We start from the raw sequence: 25,067 nt of genomic DNA on the forward strand, positions 1-25,067 counted from the left end.
GTGATCATCCACTAGGACTCCAAGGTCCCTCCCACAGTTACTGTCTTTGAGCCAGATTTTGCCTAACCTGTAGTTGTACCTTTGGCTTTCCCTGCCCAGGTGTAAAACCTAAGTGGGATCAACTCGGTTATTTACTTAGGTTGGGAGAACCTTGAGAACTCTCAGGATCAGAGGCTGGACTGTGAAGTCAACATCTTTCCCAGGTAACTACAGTATTTGGGGAGGAGAAACCCTCATTTTCCTATCGTCTTTGGTCTTCATGCAATTTCCCCAGAATCTAAAAAACTGAAGCATCTGAGCTCTTGGCTTGATACGTTTTCATTTCCAGCCATGGAAGCCATAGTTGTATTAGCCATATTGTCAACTCATAAAACATTTCCTGACACATATTTATTAGAAGCTTCAAGACTGCCACAGTTGGTGCCTGGGAATTTGGGAGGGGGAAATTCTTAGTGAGTAGATTAGACTCAACATTTTTCTCAAAAGTCAAGGACATGTCATCCTGCACCTGAATGGGAGTGGGCAAGGGTTTGTCTTCAGATAGAATGATGTTTGATTGGGCCATGTGATGGACAGATGGGTTCAGGGGATGGGTCTTTGATTTTCACATGGGGAAGGGAAAACCCGGAACTTTCAGATTTGGGTTTTTCCAGATGTCCCAACATGACTTCTTTAATAAATTCTTACTTGGATGGACTTTGTTTCTGAGTGCTGAATGAAAATGGAGAGTTTCTTTGGAATGCTGACATCAGGTTTGGTTCACAATACACTTAACTTACAATTCAGGCAAAGACTGAAATATTCCATTTTAATTCCAGATCTCACCAATATGGCCATCCTGGAAGTCATCTAGTGGTTGAATATGTGCAACTGATGTTCTTCATTCTGAAGAACAGAATATTCTGCAATTACCCAGAATGTTGCCTCAAAACAATAACTTTTGCACATAACTATTTAAAAGGCAGTTTTCTTTCAAGAATAATTCCCAACATGACTAATAGAAGATCAGTATTAAAAATAATTCCACATTACTGATGCAAAACAAGTAACTCTCTGTAAATGTATAACTAGACAATGTATTAAAATCCATTCAAATCCATTCATTCAGCCATTCTCAATGGTACAATAACAATCATATGCAAATATCAAAACAGATTCTTATCTTTCAAAGCTACTAATACATTCCATAAATAAAATTAACTTTATGAAATCTCTGAAAACACTAATAAAATAAAAATATTAACAAAACCATGTATCCTCACAGGAATATTACTGTGATCCTATCTGGGAGGTGCATGAAGAAAGCTGAACTGCAGATAACAACACAATACACAAATACATTTAAAGATAATTTCAACTTTTATGGTTTTTGCATACACATTCAGATCTTTTCAGTCCAGTTTGCTGGGAGAGTTACAGCACTTGCTTTTCAAACTAATGCCATTAGAAACTAATGCCATTAGCACAAGGGACAAATATTTCATTGTATGTAATTGTGCAGATATTGGATGCATTCAGCCACTTTTACCGCAAACTTTGTGAGCTGCAACAATACACTGATAATGCAATCTTGCTCTTTGGCATTTATATTCCATCTATACAAAATACAACGCTGGCATTTTTCAAAAAGAAAATATAATCCCTTTTAATAAAGATGATTTTTCTGCTTTCTAAAAAGAAGCAGTATTGTAGTGCTGAATCTTCCACATACATGCTTTCGAGCCCTTCCAATTATTAGAGTACTACTTTTACACAAATTTATGTGCACGTGCATTTCTCTCAGCTGAACATTAATAGAATAAAAAGCAATTCTTGGCTGGTATTAAGCAAAATACCAGTTTGCAAAAACATCCAAATAAATATTAGGTGAAAGTCTAAGATTACTTCTTGCAGAAAGCCAAGGCATCTTAAAATGGAAAATATTACTATTTCAGGTATTATTCTTTTTCTTGTATCCTTATATTTTCTTGCCTCTGTAGAACTAAAAGAAAATTAAGATACTGGAATTCAATGTATTGCTAATATAACAATTGATGAGCCAGAAAAACCATTATGAGAGAGACGGACACATTAATTTTTCAGTCAGTCCCCAGTGTCAAAACCAATTTTTTGTGAGAATTGGCCAAAATGCATGCATCAAAAGACAATAGGAGAATATGCTTTACTGAAGAGAAAAGGTGTATCCAAATTTATCTGCAGCTGGTTATATGCCTTTTAAAAAATTACTTTTGTCCTTTAAATACAATGAGGCCATCTCTATAAAACTAAGTTCCCTGTTAAGTTATTACTTCAGATAAAAAATTGTTATGTTGACATAGGAACATAGGGGAGGCAGGCGCCATCATAAAATTAAACATTATTGAATCTTTTGAAAGCCTTAACGATTTTTCCTTTTATTTCCTTGTATTAAAAAATTCGCAGCTGTGTGTCCCAATTAAAACATCAACAAAACCCAAATCGTCAGCTTACATAATGCGAACCCAGACAAGTGAAAAGTAAAATGCAAGTCGATTGTTTCTTCCAATGGGAGTGGTGTTCAAAGAACAAATTCTTACGTTCAGTTGCAAATCTGTCAAGCGTGAACTCAGTTCATGAAACGAATTCCAGAGGCTGACTCATGGTTGGACTGAAGTTGTGCAAGCATGCATTCCTGTGAGGACCAGCCTGATGGCATGGCTTTTTATTCGAGAGGAAGGAGTGGTGGTGGAGAGAGATATGTGCATTTGAATCAACAGGCTCACAATCACACCCAAAAGAAATCTAGGCAGAGCTTAGTATAATAGTGTGGAGGAAGAGCACTTCCAGAGAAGGCAAAGCCTTGAGTCAGTGTTGGAGGGTCAGTGTGTTCTCAGTTTGATTTCCAAAGACTTGGGAGAAAAAGTCAAAAGCCAAGCGGACATGGATGGGGATGAAAACGTAGGCAGTGTACACCACCATAGCAACAACAGTAATTATGATAGTATCAAACATGGATCGTTCCCAAGGCTCCAGGACATAACTGCAGGTAACCAGGAGATACTGAAAATGCAGCCAGTAAATGTAATCCTTAATTTTCTTCAGATCCATTGTTGGCGCAAATGTCAGGAAACCTAAGAGAAAACAGACAATGTAGAGTAACAGTGAAAAAAGAAAAGTTATTATATGGTTATCAGTGTTTTAAAAAAAGAAATATCCTTCACCTGATGTATTGCTAACATATCAGAGCTGCCTTAAATGAACAAGTCCACCATAAGTACATCAAGCCAGAAGTGGATAGAAATCTCTGTCTTGAATTCTCAACCATGTGGTACAGCTGCTCTTTTCGACTGTGGGAATGGCTCTGCCATAAAAGAGCAGGACCATCACTGATTTTTGAAACCCCTATAATCTTTTCCCTCCCACAATATTTGGTGAATGAATCACTGGAAGCATTCAGAGATACTGAGCCTGAGCCTCTCCTTTCCTCAGTGCTTGCAGGGTGCAAATTTCTGCTGTAATTTAGGCCAGAGGAAACATCACTGATGTAAGGTGTAAAGAGTTGCTTCCCTTTAGGACAAGCCACTGCAGGAAACTATACAGAATAACAGAGTTGGAAGGGACTTTGGAGGTCTTCTAGTCTAAACCACTTCTCAAGTAGGAAGCCCTATAATATTTCAGACAAATGGTTGTCTGTAGTCTCTTCTTAAAAACCTCCTGTGCTGGAGCACACACAATTTCTGAAGGCAAGTCATTCCACTGATTAATTGTTCTAACTGTCAGCTAATTTATCCTTAGATCCAGATTGGTTCTCTCCTTGATTAGTTTCCATCCATTGCTTCTTGACCTGCCTTCAGTTGCTTTGGAGAATAGGTTGACCCCTTTTCTTCGTGGCAGCTCCTTAGATCAGGGGTGTCAAACTTGCAGCCCGTGGGCTAGATGCATCACGAATGAGCCCTGCCCTTGCCTGGTTTAGTGAAGGGGAGAGAAGTCCCGATACATCACGTGATGCCGCCATGGTGCCTTTGACACTCTTGCCTTAGATATTGGAGCAATGCTATCATGTCACCCAACCTGCAACTGTTCTTCATATGTTTTAGCCTTCAGTCTACTGATCATCTTTGTTGCTGTTATCTGCACTCTTTCTAGAGTCTCAACATCATGGTGACCAAAACTGGATGCAGTATTCCAAATGTGGTCTTGCCAAGACATTATAAAGTGGTACTAACATTTCACATGATCTTAATTCTATCCCTCTGTTAATACATTTCATTCAGTAGTCACTGAATGATACTGTTAATAATGAACAGTATTCACTATTCCATTCAATATTCACTTTCATCTCAACTATTTCTGAATCAATCTTACTTCTATTATACACGTAAACCGGCAGGTTGGAAGAAAGAAGGCTGGGTTAGTTTTCCATGGGAATTCCATGGACCCAAATTAAATAAGGGTTCCCAGTTTAGTATTTTTTACCAGAAAATGTGAATTATTTGACCTCTTGCATCAGACACATAACTGAATAACGGAGTCACTCTTTTATAAAGTGGCACCGCCACAATGGAATATTGTTAGGTGCAAGGAACCATACAAGGAGCTGATCAGGGGAGTATGTTTATTGTTCCTTGATTATAGACAAGAATCTTGCCAGACTAAAGTAATCACTATACAACTAGGATATTAGATAAGCAGATTTTAGGAGGATTTTCTTCAGCCTCTTCCTTCCCATCGGTGACTCAAGGCTAGCCAGCCTTTTCACTCGTCCCCTGAACTGAGCTCCAGATTACCACAAATGCTGAAGATCCACCTGATATTTATGTTATGTATATTATTTGTTATCAAGCAAAAACACTTGCAGTTATTCAATTATTTTAAACTATTGTAAAACTGAAAGGGCATTACAATCTCCCACCCCGTTTCACTACCCCACTTCTAACATTCCTCAAAAATATTTTTCTTGGAGCAACACATAAGGGAAAACCTGAAAAACAGCTTCACCTTCTTCCATTAAGACTGGTTTTACTAGCTAATTTGATACTTAGCACATCTAAGATTGGTTCAGTCTGTAGAGATAAAGTCAGAGGACTTGTTCCCAATGAGAAAATAACTGTTACTTACATAAAAGCAATAGCTTAAATGTAGAAAACCTACTTTGTTTATAGATGTTCTCAATTTTAGTATCCCCAGCTAAATCTCTGAAATATTCCTGCTAATCAGTTTGAACCAAACTGTTACAAGGACCAACAATCTGGCTGTATTTATGCATTTTCTATTTATACTTTTTCAATATTAAGAGTATCTAAAGAGCAGACTGTTAAAGAAAGACTTTGTTAGAACTGAATAATCAATATGGTTCAAAATGAATGTCAAATTTAGATAACCTTTGGTAAAAATGTAGATGTAACTCAAAGAAATGATTCTTATACTCTGAAGCAGCACGTGTGTTTAAAATTCAAACCAAGATTAATTGTTTTTTATAGATCGAATATTGTAATAGTAAAGCTGCCACCTAATTAACATTATCTTAAGCTGCTCCCTACGTACATTGTACATAGACAGAATTATGTCCAACATAATTCTTTCTGAAATAGATATTATTGAATTTTTATACTGCAGACAGTTCTTTTTCCATACTGTGTGTTTACTTGCTTAATACTCTTCCAGTCAATATTCTGAGTGGTTCTTTTAGAATTATTCATTAATCCATTTGCAGAGCAAACAGTTGGATCACTCCAACGTACCTCAGATCTTGTTAGATGCAGCCTGGCAGGTCAGAGACCTTTGCTTTTATGTTTTTCCAGCTGCTTGTTTCCATGCCTTCTATGTAACAAGTGGGTAAGTCAAGATTTCACAACCCCATTAATGCCTTGGAGCAAGTAGAAAAGCAGGTCCTGAACATTGCTACCCCAGAGGCCAAAATGGTTTACATTTAAAAAGAACTCAACAATTTTGCATTGAGTGTTACTCATATGTAACAGAAAGCAGGCACCACTTTAGATGCATTTTCACAAATTTAATGCCTGCCTGCCTGCAGTGATATCCACTGATTGTACATTCTATCCCAATGACCTATAAATCAATAAAGTTCAATAAACGACTTCCATCCTAGTAGTTGATGAAAGCATTTTAAACTGAATGAAAGCATAGCAACCTTGAACAATGTATTAAAAAGTTATGATGAAAGTTTAAGTTAAAGAGACTTTTTTACAAGCTGAAGTTTGTTCAGTCTGTCCTTTGCAAAAGAATACACATGGTTATGCCTCTTTGTACACTGACTTTACTAGAAAAGATAGCCAAACAAAGAAATACAAATACAAACAATGTGCCTATGCAATTCTTGTTTCACAGTTGCATTGTTTGGTAATAGAGCACTTGGTCAGTGTATGTTGTTTTTCAATATACTCATGTTTCTAATTTGTAGTTATTTTCTCTGCTGATAAGGATATATAGGAAAATGACTGCTGTTGTTTTCTTTTTCTCTTGTGAATTTTATTCCTTTGAAGATTATTTTTTTTATTATGGTGAGGCAGTTGTCTATGGGTCTGTGTGGGAGTGCAATAGTTTGTTCCTTATCTTTCTACACCTGAAAGAAAATGAATCCTGCATTCAAATTTTATTTATTTGTGATAGGAATAACAAGGTTACCTAACGTAGTTTGGGTAAAATAATATATATAAACTATGATAGTAAGTTTAAGTGTGTGTCACTTTAAACTGCAAAGCATGTAATTTTGGGTGCGGTGTGAAACCGCCATAAGAGGGAGCAAGAGAACCTGATTGATTGCTGACGATTCCTGGCTGGATTGCATGGATTGATGGTTTGTTAACTGCGTGTTTCCCTACTGCTGAGTTGCTGAATGCTGGAGGAAGAAAGGAGGTTTGACTTCTTCATATCTCTACTGCGAGGAGATATATTACTGGACTGATATTTGTAAGTTTACTGACCTCTTTTTTCGACACTGGACTTTGCAACTGAATAATCCCCGGACGGACTGAATTAGTGAATGATATATGGACTGTTTTGACTATGCTAAAACTATTACTGGAATAAACTATTTAACTAGCACAGTGTATCTGTTTTTACTGAGTGTAAGCTACAAAAACGTTTATCTCACATATTTTGCCTGCCTGCCTGCCTGCCGTGCAGATTCTGCTAGGGTGTAACACTGGTTATGGGCCAAGCTGCACAGTCAGACTAACCAGGATATAACAGGCTTATATAAAGTGAGAGTTAGTGTAGTTACACAATACTGTAAACAAACAGCTGTGTTTTATTAATTATAGTTTAATATCCAGAGAAAGATGGCACAAGTCAATTTACCAAGTTTGACTTTAATATCCAAACTGGATGGAACAAACTATGTTTCATGGTCTATGAAATGCAGCCTACTTCTACGCAGAGAAGGTTTGTGGAGTATAATTCAAAACCCACCAGTGGTAGATGCTTGGGATCTGGATGATGAGGACGATGCCCAGAAAATACAAGAATGTAAACTGAAGAATGAGCAAGCTCTCTGTATAATAGGACTGACACTCTGTGACAAGCAGCTTGTCCATATTCATGGAGAAGAAACAGCTGCAAAATGTTGGGAGAATTTAAGGAAGATTTATGTTCGAGACAGTGTAGGAGCACATATAAATCTTACACGGAAGCTGTTCAGAACACATCTTCAAAAGAATGGAGACATGTTGACTCATATAAACACTATGAAGAGGATTTTTCAGGAACTGCATGAAAAAGAACTTATCTTCACTGAACTGCATCAGGTTTATATAATTTTGTCTTCATTAGATGAGAGCTATGATGACTATGTAACTTCACTGGAAGTGCTGCCAAAAGATAACCTCATATTAACTGACATTACTGGCAGATTAATTGAAGAAGCTAGGAGAAGACTTGAAAGGGATCAACTGAGAAGGGAACAACCACAAGAAGAGAAATTATCTTCGACAGCCTACACAATTAGAAAATGTTTTAATTGTGGAGGAAAAGGACATTTGGCTAGATTCTGCAAGAAAGAAAAACGCCACAATGCCAGCCAGAATGCACAAAGGCATCAAAAGGATAAAAAATGCTTAGAGTTAGCCATGTATAGCAATGAAACTGTGAACAATAATAATTTGTGGGTTGTAGATAGTGGAGCATTGCACTGCATAATGAAAGATAAGAAAAGATTTGTTAAGATGTCCACGAGTTCACAGCAGATATCGTTAGCTGGAAAATGAAAGCAAAAGGTGAAGGTATTGCATATTGTTCTTGCATAAAAGAAAATGTAAAAATGTTATATGTACCACAACTTAAGTTTAATTTGCTTTCCGTTAGAGTTTTGATTAAACTAGGTTATGTAGTTACCTTTAGGGGAGAAAACTGCATAATAGAAAAGGAAGGTAAAAAGTGACTGCAACTTTAAATGGTGAATTGTATGTGTTAAATGATAATCAATTAGAGGTGGCTAACACAGTGTATAATAACGTTAAACCTCATGATGAATGCATACATTTGTTACACAGATGTTTAGAGCATATAAATTTTAAAATGCTCAAGCAAACGGTTGAACTGTCTAAAGGTATAAAACTGAAGCCTTGCAGTAAGTATTTGCACTGCAATGCTTGCAGTCAAGAAAAAAGCAAGGTAATACCAGCAAATAGAATTAATGGATTTAAAACTAAAGAGCCTCTAGAGGTCGTATTTGCTGATATTATAGGTCCTAAAAAACCAAGTGTGGGAGGTGCTCATTATATATTAAGTATAATGGATCATTATTCTAGATATGGTTTCTGTTATTTAATGAAGAGTAAAATGGAAACATATCAGAATTTCTTTAATTGGTTGAAGTTTGCAGAAAGAGAAACTAAAAGGAAACTAGTAACTCTTGTAACTGATAATGGTACGGAATTTATAAACAATAAATTTCAAAATAGACTGAAGATGGCAGGTGTAGAACATAAAAAGTCTGCACCATATAGGCCACAACATAATTCCTTTATAGAAAGACGAGGCCAAACAATACAGTCAATGGCTTGAACTATGTTGCCGGATTCAGGATTACCTGAAAATTTGTGGGGAGAAGCAATAATGTGTGGTAATCATATATTGAATAATGTTGTTAACTCAACAACAGGTGAATTACCATTCACACGGTGGCATGGTAGAAAACCTGACCTAAGCTACATACACACATTTGGAGCACCAGCATGGGTGCATATTTCTACACAACTGAGACGTAAGGGGCAGCATAGGGCTAAAAGATTATTTTTTGTAGGTTACGAATCTAATCACAAATCATACAGGTTCTGGGGAAAAGGTACATCTAGAGTTTACTGTAGTGCTAGTGCACAATTCCTTGAACATGTAGGATAGGAAAAACTGGAGCAAGATTCAAGCAAAGATGTAATCATAGAAACCTACAAAAGACCAAAACAATGTATCAGTAATAAGAAGAATACAATTAAAGAGGAAGTACAGGAAGAGCAAATAGGACCAGAACAGGAAGAAATAAGTGAACAGGAAGAAATAGATAACCAGGAACAGGGAGTACATGAAAATCCACCTGTAAGCCCTGTAATACCTAGACGTTCAACACGTGAAACCAGACCACCTGACAGGCACCAAGCAAGTGTAGTTTGCCAAGTTAGTAAAGTTCCAACTACTGTGGAAGAACTTAGAATGTATCCTGCAAAGGATCAAGAAAATTGGCATAGAGAGATGGAAAGGGAACTAAATTCATTGAAACAAATGAAAGTTTATGAGAATGTTAAATTACCTCCAGGTGAAAAGTCCATTGGCTGTAAATGGATATTTAAATTAAAAACAGGTAAAAATGGGACTGTTACCCATAAGGCTAGGTTGGTAGCTCAAGGATTTAATCAAACTGCATGTGATTATGATGAAGTGTTTGCACCAAGTCTAAAAACAACAACCTTGAGAGCAGCTTTAGTGTGGGCAGCTAAGAAAAACTATATCATAAATCACTTAGATGTAGAAACTGCCTATCTGCATGCAACATTGCAGCACACTATATACCTAAAGAAGCCTATAGGGATTAAGGATAATAAAACAAATAATGACTGCTGGAAGTTGAAAAAGAGTCTCTATGGATTAAAACAATCTGGTTACGAATGGAATCAATATATTGTTAAGGAGTTAAACAATATAGGATTTAAAGCAGGTTTAGCTGATCCATGTTTATTTAAAAAACAGACAAATGGAATAGTGTCATTATTATTGTTGTTTACAGATGATATTGCTTTAATTACAAAAACTAATAATGAAGCTACTGAAATAATATCATTATTAGGTAAGAGGATAAAATTAAAGCAATTAGGAGAGATAAAACAGTACCTTGGATTGACAATAAATAAAACCAACGGTGGCTATAAGATATCTCAAGAGGATAAGATTTATCAATTACTAAAAACATACAAGATGGAACTTTGTAAACCGGCAAAAACTCCAATGGGTCAGGAATTTTGCTGCACTGATGCTCAAAGTTCAAAATTCAATAAGACGATCTATCAGTCGCTAATTGGTAGTTTATCGTATATTAGTAATTGATCAAGGCCAGATATTGCCTTTAGCATTAATCAATTGGCACGATTCAATGCTGAACCACCGAATGACACTGGCAAGCGACAAAGCATATCTTAAGATATCTTAAAAGGACAATGCACTATGCATTGTATTTGGAGCCAAAAGATGATTTGATTTTAAGTGCATATGCTGATGCAAGTTTTGCAACAGACATAAACACTAGGAAATCAACTTCAGGAATGGCTATACTGTTAGGAAAAGCATTGATTGGTTGGAGGTCAATTAGACAGTAACACATAAGTATGTCCACAATGGAAGCAGAATTTTCATGCCTATCTTTATTATGTACTGATTTAATTCTGTATAAACAGTTATTGATAGATATGGGAATAACTGTTAATGATTCCATTGTAGTGTATGAGGACAATCAAGCAGCCATACGGATGGCTACAGATATTGCTGTGAAAACGAGATCTAAGCATGCAGATCTTAGATATCTGAATGTAAGGCAATCTGTAAAAAATGGTTTAATAAGACTGGAATATTGTATGACTGAGCAAAATATTGCTGATCAGTTCACAAGGTTCAGTCAAACACAAAGAAAGTTGTGATGACTATGGGTTAAGGTTGTAAATAGATATATATATTATTATATTACCTAAAAGGAGAGAATGTTAGGAATAACAAGGTTACCTAACGTAGTTTGGGTAAAATAATATATATAAACTATGATAGTAAGTTTAAGTGTGTGTCACTTTAAACTGCAAAGCATGTAATTTTGGGTGCGGTGTGAAACCGCCATAAGAGGGAGCAAGAGAACCTGATCGATTGCTGACGATTCCTGGCTGGATTGCATGGATTGATGGTTTGTTAACTGCGTGTTTCCCTACTGCTGAGTTGCTGAATGCTGGAGGAAGAAAGGAGGTTTGACTTCTTCATATCTCTACTGCGAGGAGATATATTACTGGACTGATATTTGTAAGTTTACTGACCTCTTTTTTCAACACTGGACTTTGCAACTGAATAATCCCCGGACGGACTGAATTAGTGAATGATATATGGACTGTTTTGACTATGCTAAAACTATTACTGGAATAAACTATTTAACTAGCACAGTGTATCTGTTTTTACTGAGTGTAAGCTACAAAAACGTTTATCTCACATATTTTGCCTGCGTGCCTGACTGCCGTGCAGATTCTGCTAGGGTGTATCCCTAACAATTTGTCAATCATGAACAAGATAGCAGGTAAAGTATGAACATAAACATGAACAAAGGAAGTAAAGATAAATGGGGACAATAAGACAGGGAGAGAAGGCATGCTGCTTATACACGTACCCTTTATGGACTTCTTAGGAATGGGGTGAGGTCCATGGTAGACAATTTGAGGTTGAAGCTGTGAGGGTTTGAGGCTGTAACAACAAAGTCAGATAGAGAGCATTCCAGGCATTGACCACTCTGTTGCTGAAGTCGTATTTTCTGCAATCGAGTTTGAAGCGGTTTACCTTGAGTTTGTATCAATTATTTGCCCGTGTATTATTGTGGTTGAAGCTGAAGAAGTCATTGATAGGTAAGACATTGTAGCAGACAATTTTGTGTACTATGCTTAGCTCGGACCATAGGCGGCATAGTTCCAGATTATCCAAGCCCAAAATTTCAAGCCTGGTGGCGTAAGGGATTCTATTGAGAGTAGCTGAGTGGAGTACTCTTCTCATGAAATACCTCTGAACCTGCTCAACTGTATTAATATCCGATATACAGTGAAAATTCCAGGAGGGCGAGCTGTTTCATTGGTTTGGCAAAGGTTTTATATGCCCTAGTAAGCGATACAATGTTACTGGACAAGAAACTTTGCAGGATTAGATTAACAACTCTTAATGCCTTTTTGGCAATGCTGTTACAGTGAGCTCTGGGGCTTAGATCATTTGAGATGAATACTCCTAAAACCTTGACTGAGTGAGGGTTGTCTACAAGATCATTTCCGCCTAACTTGTATTTGGTATTCTGATTTTTATTGCCAATGTGTAGGACAGAGTATCTATTTGTTGAGATTTGTAGTTGCCAATTGCATGACCAGTCTGACACATAGTCAAGGTCACTTTGTAGGGCAACAGCATTGTCAGTGGTGTTAAATAATTTTATGTCATAAGCAAAGAGGATGCAGCTTCTTTTAATATGACCACTAGGTCGTTGATGTAAAGCAGAAAGAGTGTGGGTCCTAAAATGCTGCCTTGGAGGACACCAGTATTAACTGGTGCCGGATTTGATAGGGCCCTCCCTATTTTGACTATTTGTTGCTTGTTTGACTGTAATGCGGCTATCCACTTGTGCAGGGATCTGGAAACGCCATAAGAACTTAGTTTCAACAGTAGTTTGTCATGCACAACTGAATAAAAGGCTTTACAAAAGTCTATGTAAATTGTGTCTATTGCTTTACGCTGGTCAAGATTATGTTCAAATGTTTTTGCAGTGTAGAAAAATAATATCGAGGTACCAGAGAGAAATCTCTTAAGGCTGGTCCAGGAGATTGCAGCTCAGTGCCTATGGTACCCAGAAAAGGGGTCTTTAAAATTAACTGATTGGGAATGTATAGGGAAAACACTTCATACTGAACCTTGAGCAAAAATAGAAGTTTTGCAGGTGTGGCATTTATGTAGGCATGCAATTGAAAAATTTGGTCACAATGAACTTTCTCTTTTAACACCTCCACCTTCACGTTATACTAATGCTGTCATTTGTCCCCCTTCTTCACCTGAATATATGTCTTCAATTCCCTCAGCTCCTGCAGATACAAAGCAAAAGCCTCCTGACTCTATTGTTCAGTCTTCTTTTCAGAAAATGGTAGAGACTTGTAAAAGGGATGCCTCTGTCTCAGGAACAGAACTTGCAGAATTACTGTCTGTTTGTCCAGTACAATATCATCCTGGTAAGGGGCCACAGCTTGGACTGCAAATAGCAGAATGGGAGATCTTATCAGATCTTAAGAGAGTTAAAAAAGGCAGTTACAGACTATGGGATTAGTGGTGATTTTACAAGAGGACTTGTAGAAGGAATAAAAAATGGTTCCTGAAGATTGGAAGCAAATATTTCGCATGATTTTAACATCCATGCAATATGTGGTTTGGGAGAGTGAATATATGAGACATGCTCAAGCTGCTGCTTTAGGAGGGGGAGGAACATATACAATTAAGCAGCTATTTGGTTCTGGACCATTTGGTACAATTCCTACTCAAGTTGTTCTTCCTCCAGCTACGTTAACTATTGTTTCTGAATGTGCCTTTCATGCTTTTCTTAAGGTACCCAAGCTGGAGAACCTAGAGCAAATTTTTCAAACATTCGACAGAATGCCAATGAGCCTTATGCCGACTTTGTTGAGTGTCTGTCTAAAGCAATCAGACAGCAGTGTGATCATCAGGAAGCTGCTGGTGAACTTCTTTGCCAGTTAGCTATTGAAAATGCTAATGCAGATTGTAAAAGAGCTTTACAGCCGTTAAAGGCTACTGTTCATTACACTGTGGCAGATTTGCTGCGAGTCTGCCAGGATATTGGATCACAAACTTATAAAATGCATATGTTAGCAGCTGCTATTCAGAAAGGACCGCGACCAATTGGTAACTGTTTTAAGTGTAAGAAGCCTTTCTTACTTTCTCACTTTCAGAAGGACTGTTGTTCTACACCTTTTATGCCTCGGAATCGTCCTTCTAAAAAGTGCCCTATTTGCAAAAAGGGATTTCATTGGGCCAAACAATGTTGGTTTCGGTTGGGAAACTTGCCAATGGGTGTGGCATCCACCCAGAATCCAAAGCGTGCCTTTCCCAACTTTGACTCCTCCAGCAGTCTCTCTCACTCCTCCCAGCCACAGCCGGTAGCGCTAGGATCAATTTAATCACTCAAGAGGAAATTGAGTTTAAATTTCCCATGGAAGTTAAAATAGTTCCATCTCAATTTAAAGGTCCTCTTCCTTCGGGATTAGTTGGCTTAATTTTGTCTCATTCTTCTGAACACAAAAAGGGCTGCTTTGTTGTGCCTGAGGTAATAGATTCAGATTAGACTGGTATCCTCATGATTCAGATTTGGGTGAATCTTCTTCAAGTTCTTCCTTGTAATTCTTCTGTTGCTCAATTGCTTCTTCTTCCATATGAAAATCCATCTCCTGGTATAGGTAATCGTGGGGATGCAGGATTTGGATCAACTTCTTTATCTGTAGGCTTACTTCATCAGCTGAACTCCTCTCGTTTTTTGTTAATGTTCTTCCTTAATAAACAACCATTTCAAGGGTTATTGGATACTGGAGCCAATGTTACTGTCATCTCCTCTTTACAATGGCCAGTACAGTGGCCAAAAACGACAGTTTCTTCATTGTGGGGAATAGGAGGTTCTACAGCTGCTTGGCAGAGTGTTCAAGAAATTAATGTTACAACATCTGCTGGTAAGTCCTTTTTCCTACAACCATACATTCTAGATATTCATACTAATATTTGGGGCCATGATATCCTTTCTCTTCTTAATGCCCATTTGATTCTTGATGATGGCTCTTCCTTTTAAATGGCTTTGTTCTACACCGGTTTGGGTGGAATAATGGCCATTATCAAGGGAAAAACTCACTGCTTTACAACAATTGGTTCAAGAACAATTGGCTGCTGGTCATATAGAACCTTCTACTACATCTTACAGGACAGGATCTCATTAGCATAGCTTTCATTCGTACAAAAGTTGAACATGAGCATTTGTTGATGATTTCAGAATCATATCAGATAGCCTTTTCTCAGTATGTGGGAAACTTGTTGTATTCTTTACCCAAGGATCCTAGAATAGTGGTTACTACTACTTTAAATCCGGCCTTTTCTTCCATTTTTGTACGAAATCCTATTTCTAAAGCTGTTAACAGTCTTTACTGATGGATCACCTACAAGGGGTGTGGTTGTCTGGCAGATTCAACAACAATGGTATTCTAAATTTACTGCCACACAGACTTCCGCTCAACATGCTGAGATGGCTGCTGTGATTTTGGCTTTACGATTGTTCAATGACCAACCTATTAACTTGATCGTTGATACTCAATATGTGTATTTAGCTATGCAATCTCTTCCCTTTTCTTATTGTGCTCTCTCTTTGGATAAGAATTTGTTATCCTTGTTTTTATCTTTAAAGAATAGTTTGGAAACTCACTTGAAACCTTTGTATGTAGAACACATTCGAAGTCATACTCCCTTTACTAATGCTTTGACTGAAGGAAATCGGAAGGCAGATGAATCCTTAAAGGATGTTGCATCTTTATTTGCTGATCCTGTTGCCAGTCATTCTTATTTTCATCAAAACGCCAAATCGCTTGCAAAGCAATTTAAATTTTCATTATCTCAAGCCCGGGATATTGTCCGTGCTTGTCCAGCTTGTCAGCAACTGGCAGTTCCCCTTCCAGTGGGTGTCAACCCATGAGGAACTCAAGCTAATCAAATCTGGCAAATGGATGTAACTCAATTTTCAACCTTTAAGCCATACTGTTATCTTCATATGTCTATTGACACTCATTCACACTTCTTTTGGGTTACTGCTTCAAAACATGAATATACTTCAGATGTTATTTCTCATTGCCTATCCTCTTTTGCTGTAATGGGTAGGCATTCTCAGTTTAAAACTGACAATGGCCCCGCTTATATTAGTAAGGAATTTCAAACCTTTTGTCAGAAATGGAATATTACTTTAGTGCATGGAATTCCTTACAACTCTCACGGTCAAGCTATAGTTGAGCGAGCTCATCGTACTTTTAAGGCATTGCTTCAGAAACAATTACAAACTGACCCTGGCCCTTACCATCTGTGAAATATTCAAACTCTCATTGCTGTAGCATTATATACTTGGAACTATATAACCTTTTTAGATTCTCTTGCAGACTCACCTGTTAATTTGCATTTTTGAACTACTGAATCTTTAGCAAGGCCTTTGGTAAAGTATTGCCTGGGGTCGCGGTTACGCCACCGTGGAAGATCCTTCTACTGGACAAGCAATGTGGGTTCCAACGTGCAGTGTTCATCCATATCATGGCATGGCATCAGGGCCTTCACAACCCGATTCTGGATTTCAATCTTCATCTGAACACGGAAGTCCGTCTTCAAGGTCAATGTGCCCGCAACCCATCATTTGGGGCCAGGTTAAATCTACTACATATCGAGCTCAACAACAACTGCAACAGGCCTCATTACCTCAGACTCCTGAAAATCTTGTTGCTGCTGTTTTTGCTATTATTACTGCTAACTCTGTTACCATTTTACTTTGTATTTTCTTGTTTATGGTTAATGGTGTTTCTGCTCAAAATGACACTTCTGTGGTTCGTCTTAACCCTAATTTGTGGGTTCGTCATGCCCAATACATGTTTATGACCCATGGCACAAATATTACTTTATACTATGAGCCCCCAATGGCATTTGGTCAAATTTCTTTTACCCCTAACTTGATCATGTCTTCTACATTTATTGTCTCACAACTACAATCTATTTCACACTCCTGGCTATTTTCTACACCCCCTATGCAGTTGAATTCTGTCCGTTGGTGTTACTTGAAAGTTAGTCAATTTACAAGGGGTCTGTGTTTCTGTTGTCACGCTAAACACACTTGTCTTCATAATTGGTCTGATTATGATGCTGCTCAGCACATATTAAAAAACTAGAGAATTATTGTTATTGTTCTGACTACTATTGGTTGTCAGGTATCTTTAATTCTTCTTTGCATGGAATTAATATAGCTCCTGATATGTATCCTGACAATTTTCCTATTTTTAATGCCTCTGATCAATCTAATACAGGATCGATATGCACTGGTTGGCAGCTTAAGGATCCTAATATGTGGTTCTTTTTTGATAAATATGCTACTAATGTTCATCCTCAGAATTATCAGTGTGCAACTATAGGTTATTTTACTCTACCTGTTCAAATAGGTACGCTCCCATCAACTTGACAGCAGCGTTCCTCTCTGGGGCCTACATGTAATGATGAAGTCATTATTGACACGCAATTGTCTTCTGGTTCTACATTTGGCCGTGCATTGGCAGGGGCCGTTACAGGAGTCCTTACTCTAGGCTCTTATCCTGGCATAATTGCTCAAGAAAACATACGATCTATTCTTGGTCTCACCTGCTGACTTGAAAAATCCATCAATGCTACCGCTAATATTATTTGTGATTTTCAGCATGAAATAGAAGACTTAAATCATGATGTCTTACAGCAGCGTTTTGCCATAGACTACCTTTTAGCCCGTCAGGGAGGGTTCTGTATGTTAGTTGGATGCTGTGGATGTGCTGTACATTTTCATTCTTTGAATAAAACTATTGAGGATGAGCTTGCCAATTTACAATCGTACATTCAAAATAATATCCATGCTCATTACTCACCTTTTGAGTGGCTAACCAATTGGCTCCCTGATTGGTCTTGGCTCAGAGTTTTTCTTTTATGCTATAATTATTATTGTACTAATTGCAACCTGTTGTTTTATTCAATGTATTCCAAATGTATTTGCATTGTTTCGTCCTGCTTCCCCCTCTCTTAATCCTCTCCAATTGTGATACATTTATAAATCTCTGAATCCTCCATTTAAAATAAAAAATGAGGATATGTAGAGTTGTAATTGCAGGAATGTTCCAATCTCGGATGGCAAAGCTCAGATAAAGAATGTTTCCAAGCAAATACAACTCAGGTAAACAAAGTTACTAATCTAAAGGAGGATTAGAGAGAGGAAGTAAACATATGTTAGACTTTAACTAGAGATAATTAATTGTATGGATTACTGTGGTAAACAGTAACGAAAGTTAAACAGTAACCAAAGTTAACCAGTGATGGAGGATAACTAAAAATGTGTATAAATGCAAGATTAGACTCCAGTAAAGATCATCATGATTCAGTTGTTCATGATCAAACAACTCGACTGCCTCATCATTACAACAGTTGTACTAGGATGGCTGTTCATGTTTCAAATTGCTCATGAAATAAACCTCTGAATCTTAAAAGTAAGAATTATTATTTGTGTTACTGTTTCTTTTCTGGAATTTTGTCATGACAGAAGTTATGATGGATAGCACTAGCACTTAGACTTATATACCGCTTCACAGTGCTTTACAGCCCTCTCTAAGCGGTTTACAGAGTTAGCATATTGCCCCCAACAATCTGCCTCCTCATTTTACCCACTTTGGAAGGATGGAAGGCTGAGTCAACCTTGAGCCTAGTTAGATTTGAACTGCCAAATTGCAGGCAACCAGCAGGCAGCAGAAGTAGCGTACTGCACTCTAACTACTGTGCCACCATGGCTTATGTATCATGGATGCCCCAAAAACTATTACACAGTTTGGATGTCTATGCCCCACCCCAACATTCATGTAACTGCATTTTGGGCATTGGCAACCAGTCCCCATTTAAGGTTGTTTGCAGCACCCCATGATGACATGACCATGATTTACAATGTTTTTTTTTTCTGGAAATTAGTGTTTACTTCTGGTTTCCAGAAAAAAACCACTCCACAGCAAACAATGATTTGCTTAATAACCATGGTGTTTACTTAATGACTGCTGCATTTGCTTTATGACTTGCTGCATCCCACTGTGTCTGCTTTGTGACTACTGCATTTGCTTAATGACTGTTGTAAAAATGTCATAAAATTGGGTCCAGTCACATGATGACCCACTTTATGACTGTCATAATTTATGACTGTAGCTTTGGGGCTCAATTATGGTCATAAGTCAAGGATTACCTGTACTTTTTTTGTTTTCTTGCACATTTTCCATTGCATTCTTTTTTCCTTCATGTTTTCTTTTATTGTTGTTTCCTAAGCTTTCAATATTTTTTTTTTAAAAAAAACCCAAATTATTCAAATGAGAAATTTTTTTTTGCATCAAACCCATTTTTCTTTATCTCTAAGTGTCTCCTTTTCTAATTTGGAAGTACAAAAAGTATATGGCATAGGTCTTAGAACTTTTTAGATGAACAAAAGAGCATTGAAGACAACTAAGCTGAAATTGCCTTCACCTTGTTTCTAAAAAGCCTCAATTTAGTCCTACAACTGGTAGAATAAATCACAAGTATAGATCCCTACCTGAAAAAGTTTCTGTAGGAATATTGGATCCTGCCTCTGTAGAACTGACCTGCCTTCCAGGCTTTTTCTTGGCAGGATAAGTACCTCTACCCTATTTTAATTAGAACTCTTTGGCTTCTAAGAAATAGAAATTACCAATTACCTATTTCAAGCTACCTATCAGGTTACCCTATCAATGCCAACCCAATAGTCAGTAAGCAGCCAACAGATTTTTTGAGTTCCACAAGGCACTTTATCTGGCTGGATGCAAAAATGGAGGTTGGAAAGAGGAAAAGAAAAAAAAAAGCTGGCTTATTATTACCAGGTAGAATTGGGCCTTCCTTTAAAAAAAATAAAGTCTACAAACGATTTGATGTGACTTGGAAGATTTTGTATTCCGTGAAATTGTGCAGGCAACTTTATGCTCAGGTATGCATCAGCAAGATTTAGGTACCAAGAGGCACCCAGAGGATCGGAGCCAAACATAAAAAATGTAAAAGAGGTCCTGCATAAAAGAGGTACTCACCTTAGTGTTTCCAAAGGGAAATAGGTGATGCTGGAAACTCCTTTGCTAGCCGGGCTGACTACTAAGAGTTCAGCGGTTTGAGAACTTAGCACGGTTTCTCCACTCACCTATAGCTCCACCCTGCTGTAGTCAACTCCCTTTCTGAGGCCAGCCCAGTTCCAGAGATTTGGTCATTGATAGGGACAAAAAACCCCAAATGGCTCTGCTGCTTCCTTTTGACAGGACGGGATCAAGAGCAAATACAAGCCTGGCCACCACCTCCTGCTGCTTTAGAATTCAAGCCTGCTGCACAGAAGCGCTGCTCAGGTGCGCTGCTGCTGCTTAAACCCAGCCCGGGAAGTGCCGCAGTGCCAGGAATATCTTAAAGAAGGTCAACCGCAGGCAGCGGGGTGGGGGGATGGGGGGGGGGGGGGGAGGAGGATTATTTCTTCCCCTTTCCTATTTCGCGATTTCTTCCTTTTTCTCAGACCGTTAGGATATTTTAACGGAAATGGCTGTTCCATTTGGGAGGCTGAGGAAAAGATCTCCCCGCCGTCAGTCCGCCCTTAAACCTTCCAAACGATGTGGATAAACAGCTCTCCCGCCACCGTCTGAAAGAAGCTCACGCCTTTAAAGCCGGGCTCGGCGTTAAGTTGCGGGGGAAAGAGATCCAAGGATGAGAGAGAACAAAATAAAAGGAAAGGAAAAAAGAAGGCAAGAAACAAGCCACACTAGTGTCTGCAGCCTGAACGAAGGAAGCTTTCTCCCTTCTCAGGAATCGCCGGGGAACCCGGTTAGCTTTCGATGCATTTTTTAATAAGAGAGAGAGAGAGAGAGAGACGGGGACGAAGAAAGGTTGGAAGCAGAGCCGAGACAAAGCGCGCAGAAGTCGGATGGAGAAAACGCCGATACTGCGGAGGCGCTGCGTGCGGCAGAAGGGGCGGGAGAGCCAGCCTTTCCTTTCCCCTCCAAGGATGCCTCTCGCGGCCGCAAATCGCTGACTTACCGCCCAGGTTTCCGCCCCGCGCGGACACACGAAATTTTCGCCCCGGGCCCTAGGGGACTCCCGTTCGCGCTTTTTGAAGGAACGAATGAATGGAATTAACCGGGAAAGTGTCTAGTTGTAACGCGTGGACCGACGCTTGGTTTCTCCCCTTCCCCCCGCCCCGAGTCAGATCCGCAGTGGGGTGGACTTGAGCAAGTTGTGCAAGGAGACGAGGGCGAACTCTCGCCCAGCTCTTGAAAAAAGATAGACAGACAGACAGATAAAAAAATCCGTGAGGAATAAAAGAGCGTCAGTGGAAGTTTCCTCTTCGCGCCCAAAACTAATAATTTACATTTTGAGGAAATTACGTGAGTTTCGAGGAACGAGGAACCGCCGCAGGCCACTTGCAGGAGGGGACAAAGGTCAACCCGCGGTCCGGCTTCTCCTTGGATGCAAAACACCGACACCTCTTATAAATCTTTCCATTTCTCACTATCCTGTCAGAGCTGAAGAAGCTTCTTGGAGGAGAAGCGAAATGTCTTCAATTACCTTCTAAAAAAACACCTTTGGGACAGACATCTCTTCTAAGAACTGTGGAAAGGGAACTTCACGAAGACAGTAGTGTCACTCAAACAGGAAAAGCCCAAGGGGAACATCAGGCCAGCCATAAAACAAACTTACATAGGAAAAGGAATCAAATAAAAGGTATTAAAGAATCCCTATAGACAAAAGCCTATGTAATTAAGAAACTTATACAAATAAGAAAAGGAAATCCTTACAAACACAGGACATACCAAATAAGCAAAACAAACAGACAAAAGACACAAAAAAATATAAATTACAAAAGAGACAGACAGGAGATCGCCACAAAAGAAATATGAAAAAAACCATTATAAAGCTAAAAGAGATTAGGAAAAACCGATAATACAATCTAACCACCCCGTGGAGTTTGCCTTCCGGTGGGAATAAAGACAAACACAAACAAAATTTGAAACATTAAGCACAAATACAAACATTCACACAAAATCAACTCACAAAGGAAGAAAAGGGTATAAAAACCAGGGACTTACTGTAAGAAACCAGCTAGTCCAGGAATGCAGACTTCTCGCTGTCCACCACCTTCCTGAAAAATAAAAAGATCTAGCTTTCAAGCAGTTGTCCGTATCCTTGTGCTGGAGCTCTCCCAGCGGGAAAATCGAATCCTTGGAAGAAAGGCATTTTGACACCTTTCTACAGAACAGTTAAAAATGGCTTGGATCGTGGGTTGCTGACCCATCAATGCTGTGTTGGAAATCTGGTTTCCTTTATTTACTGACTTACTTATCAAAGGTGTTGATGTTATAGGGCTTCTTCCTGGTTTTGAAGCAATTTACACTCACAATTATAAAAGCAGATTAAAAGGCTGGAACAAAATATTGCATCAGTTTATAAATTTGTTCTCTTCACTTAGACCCAGAGTGAAATAGATGGCGAGTCTGTACACTGTTCCCCAAGTTTTGACTCTTCCCACCTGAATTTTGTCTAGCCTGAGTAAATATAAACTGCTAGCTGTTTCATGGTCATTAAATGGTACATGAGTGAATTCCGCATTTCCAAGTTTAAAACAAACTTCCCTGCAATATATAAGTTTTAGCTGGCACACTTGTATTTGGACATTTAATTTGTATATTATATTTACATCCTACCTTTTGTTAAAGAGAGCAAAGACATCTTGAATCAATCCAAATCAATCCAACAACAATCCTGTCAAAAAGAGAATACAGTAGAACTTCTGGTCATGACAATAATTTGTTCCATAACTGGCAATTTCTTTCTCTCCTAATGTTTTGTCTTCAGGAATTTCTGGATCAGGGGTCATGTTTAATCGCCACCCAAGTATGTGTTTGTGACCAGATTCAAAATTTTGTGAATTTTTGGGTTGGAACCCGATTTGGTCATGGTCAGAAGCGTTTGTGACCAGAGGTTCTACTGTATTTGTATCTCATGGATGAAATGTTGTGTCCTTGGTACTCTCTGAGCTTGGTGGTTTTCTTGCAGACATTTCCTTACCAAACCAGGTAACATCAGCACTAGAAGGGAGTAGGATTTGCTCTTATTTTTATATACTAGTGACTTGCCCTGTCAACGCTAGTGGGAATGGTCTTGGTGGTTCCATGATTAGGCTGTTGTTTATTGCTAGGTTACTAATGTGGACAAACAAGGTAACAATAAACAACAATTTACTCAAGGAATCATCAAGAACATTACCACCAACACTAATGGGGCAAGCCAGTATATAAAAATAAGAGCAAACCCCACATCCTTCTAGTACTGATGATGCTACCTCATTTGGTACTGAAATGTCTGCGAGAAAACTACAAGCTCAGAGAGCACCAAGGACCCCACAACAATCCTCTAAGGCAGTTTGGACTAAAAGAGTGTCACTGGCCCAAAGTCAGCCACTGAAGGAGCACTTGAGGCCAGATCTTCCTGATTCTGATTCATCCAGCAGTATAACAACACACACTGGCTCTCTCTTTACTTCCATCCTTGCTGCATTTCAAACAACAGAAGAGGGAGGAAAGTCCTCAGTTTGCCGACATGTACTGATTGGAAGCGCAAGAGAAGTATTCCCAGGTCCCTATGGATAGCAGCCAATTTCCTTAATTTGATTATGTGTTTGCACTGGACCATTTAAGTACAATCTCCTTTTCTTCCTCCAAACCAACAAGTACAAACTAAACAAATAAATTTGAACCTACATTCTGAAAAATAGATTTATCCAGCAAATTGCAGACTACTTATTAATTTCATGCTTATGTGCAAATTTAAGCAATGGATGTTTTGCTGTTTTAGAAGAGATACAAGACATCAGGTGATTTGTACCTGTACGGTCTGCTACTGCCCAGCTCTTTTATGGTAGATGGTACCAGGTCCAAGGCCCAGCTCTTTTTCTTTTGGTCCTTTTTCCTTAGTTCTTATTTGAATTGCATAACCTTTCAGAGAACTCTTCACTGCAATGTAGCAAATACTGTACTGTTGCACCTCTTGACAGGCTGCTGGTATTACATATTTTTTTTGTCATAGGTTATTGTGAAATGTCAGGTGTGTTATACATCCAAAAGTCAATTGACAGAAATAGTACCTGTACAGTATTTCTATACTCCTAAAAAGGGGTTGAGTCTACTTCTCATCCAATCCTAGAACCACGTGTACAGTTGCACTTATACACAGGTCTCCTGGCCTTTTCCTATCCGACTACAATTCTTGAGAGATTCAAAATTTCAAGTCAGTAAGAAAGTCAGAATATAAACCTACACTCTCATCTCAATAAAACATAGGGCTGCTCTGTATGTTGAAATTTTAATAGGTCCTTACAAGTGGAAGATATGAATGCAACACCTGGGGTTACTTGACCCGCTGATTTGAAGAAATGTGATACAAGGCTTCTCAGTGTTAGAATGAGTAATATTACTTTTGATGCTAATATCCTTTTCTGATGACTTCATGAACTTTTTGGAAGAAGGTGACAATGCCTTGCTAGTGACTGTGTGGTCACATTAATGAAGTTTTCTGGGCAACATACAGAGGTTATTTGTCTTTGCCTGTTTCCAACAAGTATTTTTTCAGCTTCCCAGTCTAGTCCACAGTTCAAGGATTTCTCGTTGATTTCCCTTATCAAGTATAATTATTGTGTCCAGAGAAGGTTGGCTAAATGTTGTCACTAGTTATGGAAGAGCCTGAAAAAACTTTCAGGTTAGGCTAATGATAGGCTAATCATTATGTTCAGTTACAGTGGGAAAAATCATAGTTGTTTTTTTAATTCTACGGGATGAAACATAATACCTCAAATTTCACTTGCTTTCAGTAAGCAATTGAAGAACAGATGTTCAGATACAGATAACCAGAGTTGGAAAGGACCTTGTAGGTCATCTAGTCCAACCCCCCACCCTACACCATTTCTGGCAAATGGCAGTCCAATCTCTTCTTGAAAGTCTCAACTGATGGCGCTCCCACAACTTCCGAGGGCAAGCTGTTCCATTGGTTGATTGTTTTCA

General features: G+C 38.5%; 1 protein-coding gene across 4 annotated transcripts; it reads right to left on the reverse strand.

Moving 5' to 3' along the window:
* Positions 1–1,340: 1,340 nt before the first annotated feature.
* Positions 1,341–24,060, reverse strand: SPTSSB (serine palmitoyltransferase small subunit B). Of its 4 annotated transcripts, none has more exons than XM_087933371.1 (3): positions 23,896–24,060; positions 22,101–22,153; positions 1,341–3,089 (listed from the first exon to the last, which is right to left on the reverse strand). In XM_087933371.1, the coding sequence occupies exon 3, from the start codon at positions 3,064–3,066 to the stop codon at positions 2,824–2,826; it is 243 nt and encodes an 80-aa protein (XP_087789497.1). In that variant the 5' UTR covers positions 3,067–3,089; positions 22,101–22,153; positions 23,896–24,060; the 3' UTR covers positions 1,341–2,823. The 4 variants fall into 4 exon arrangements, with proteins under 4 accessions (XP_087789497.1, XP_087789496.1, XP_087789498.1 ...); XM_087933370.1 differs by lacking the exons at positions 22,101–22,153; positions 23,896–24,060 and adding exons at positions 11,825–11,898; positions 20,067–20,671; XM_087933372.1 differs by lacking the exons at positions 22,101–22,153; positions 23,896–24,060 and adding an exon at positions 20,174–20,671.
* Positions 24,061–25,067: the final 1,007 nt, after the last annotated feature.

Source organism: Pseudonaja textilis, chromosome 4 (assembly GCF_049901715.1).
Source record: "Pseudonaja textilis isolate UNSWEBS1 chromosome 4, rPseTex1.2, whole genome shotgun sequence".
Lineage (NCBI taxonomy): Eukaryota > Metazoa > Chordata > Lepidosauria > Squamata > Elapidae > Pseudonaja > Pseudonaja textilis.

Coding starts and splice junctions, on each gene's coding strand:
- SPTSSB (XM_087933371.1), bottom strand. CDS start 3,066: ATGGATCTGAAGAAAATTAAGGATTACATTTACTGGCTGCATTTTCAG.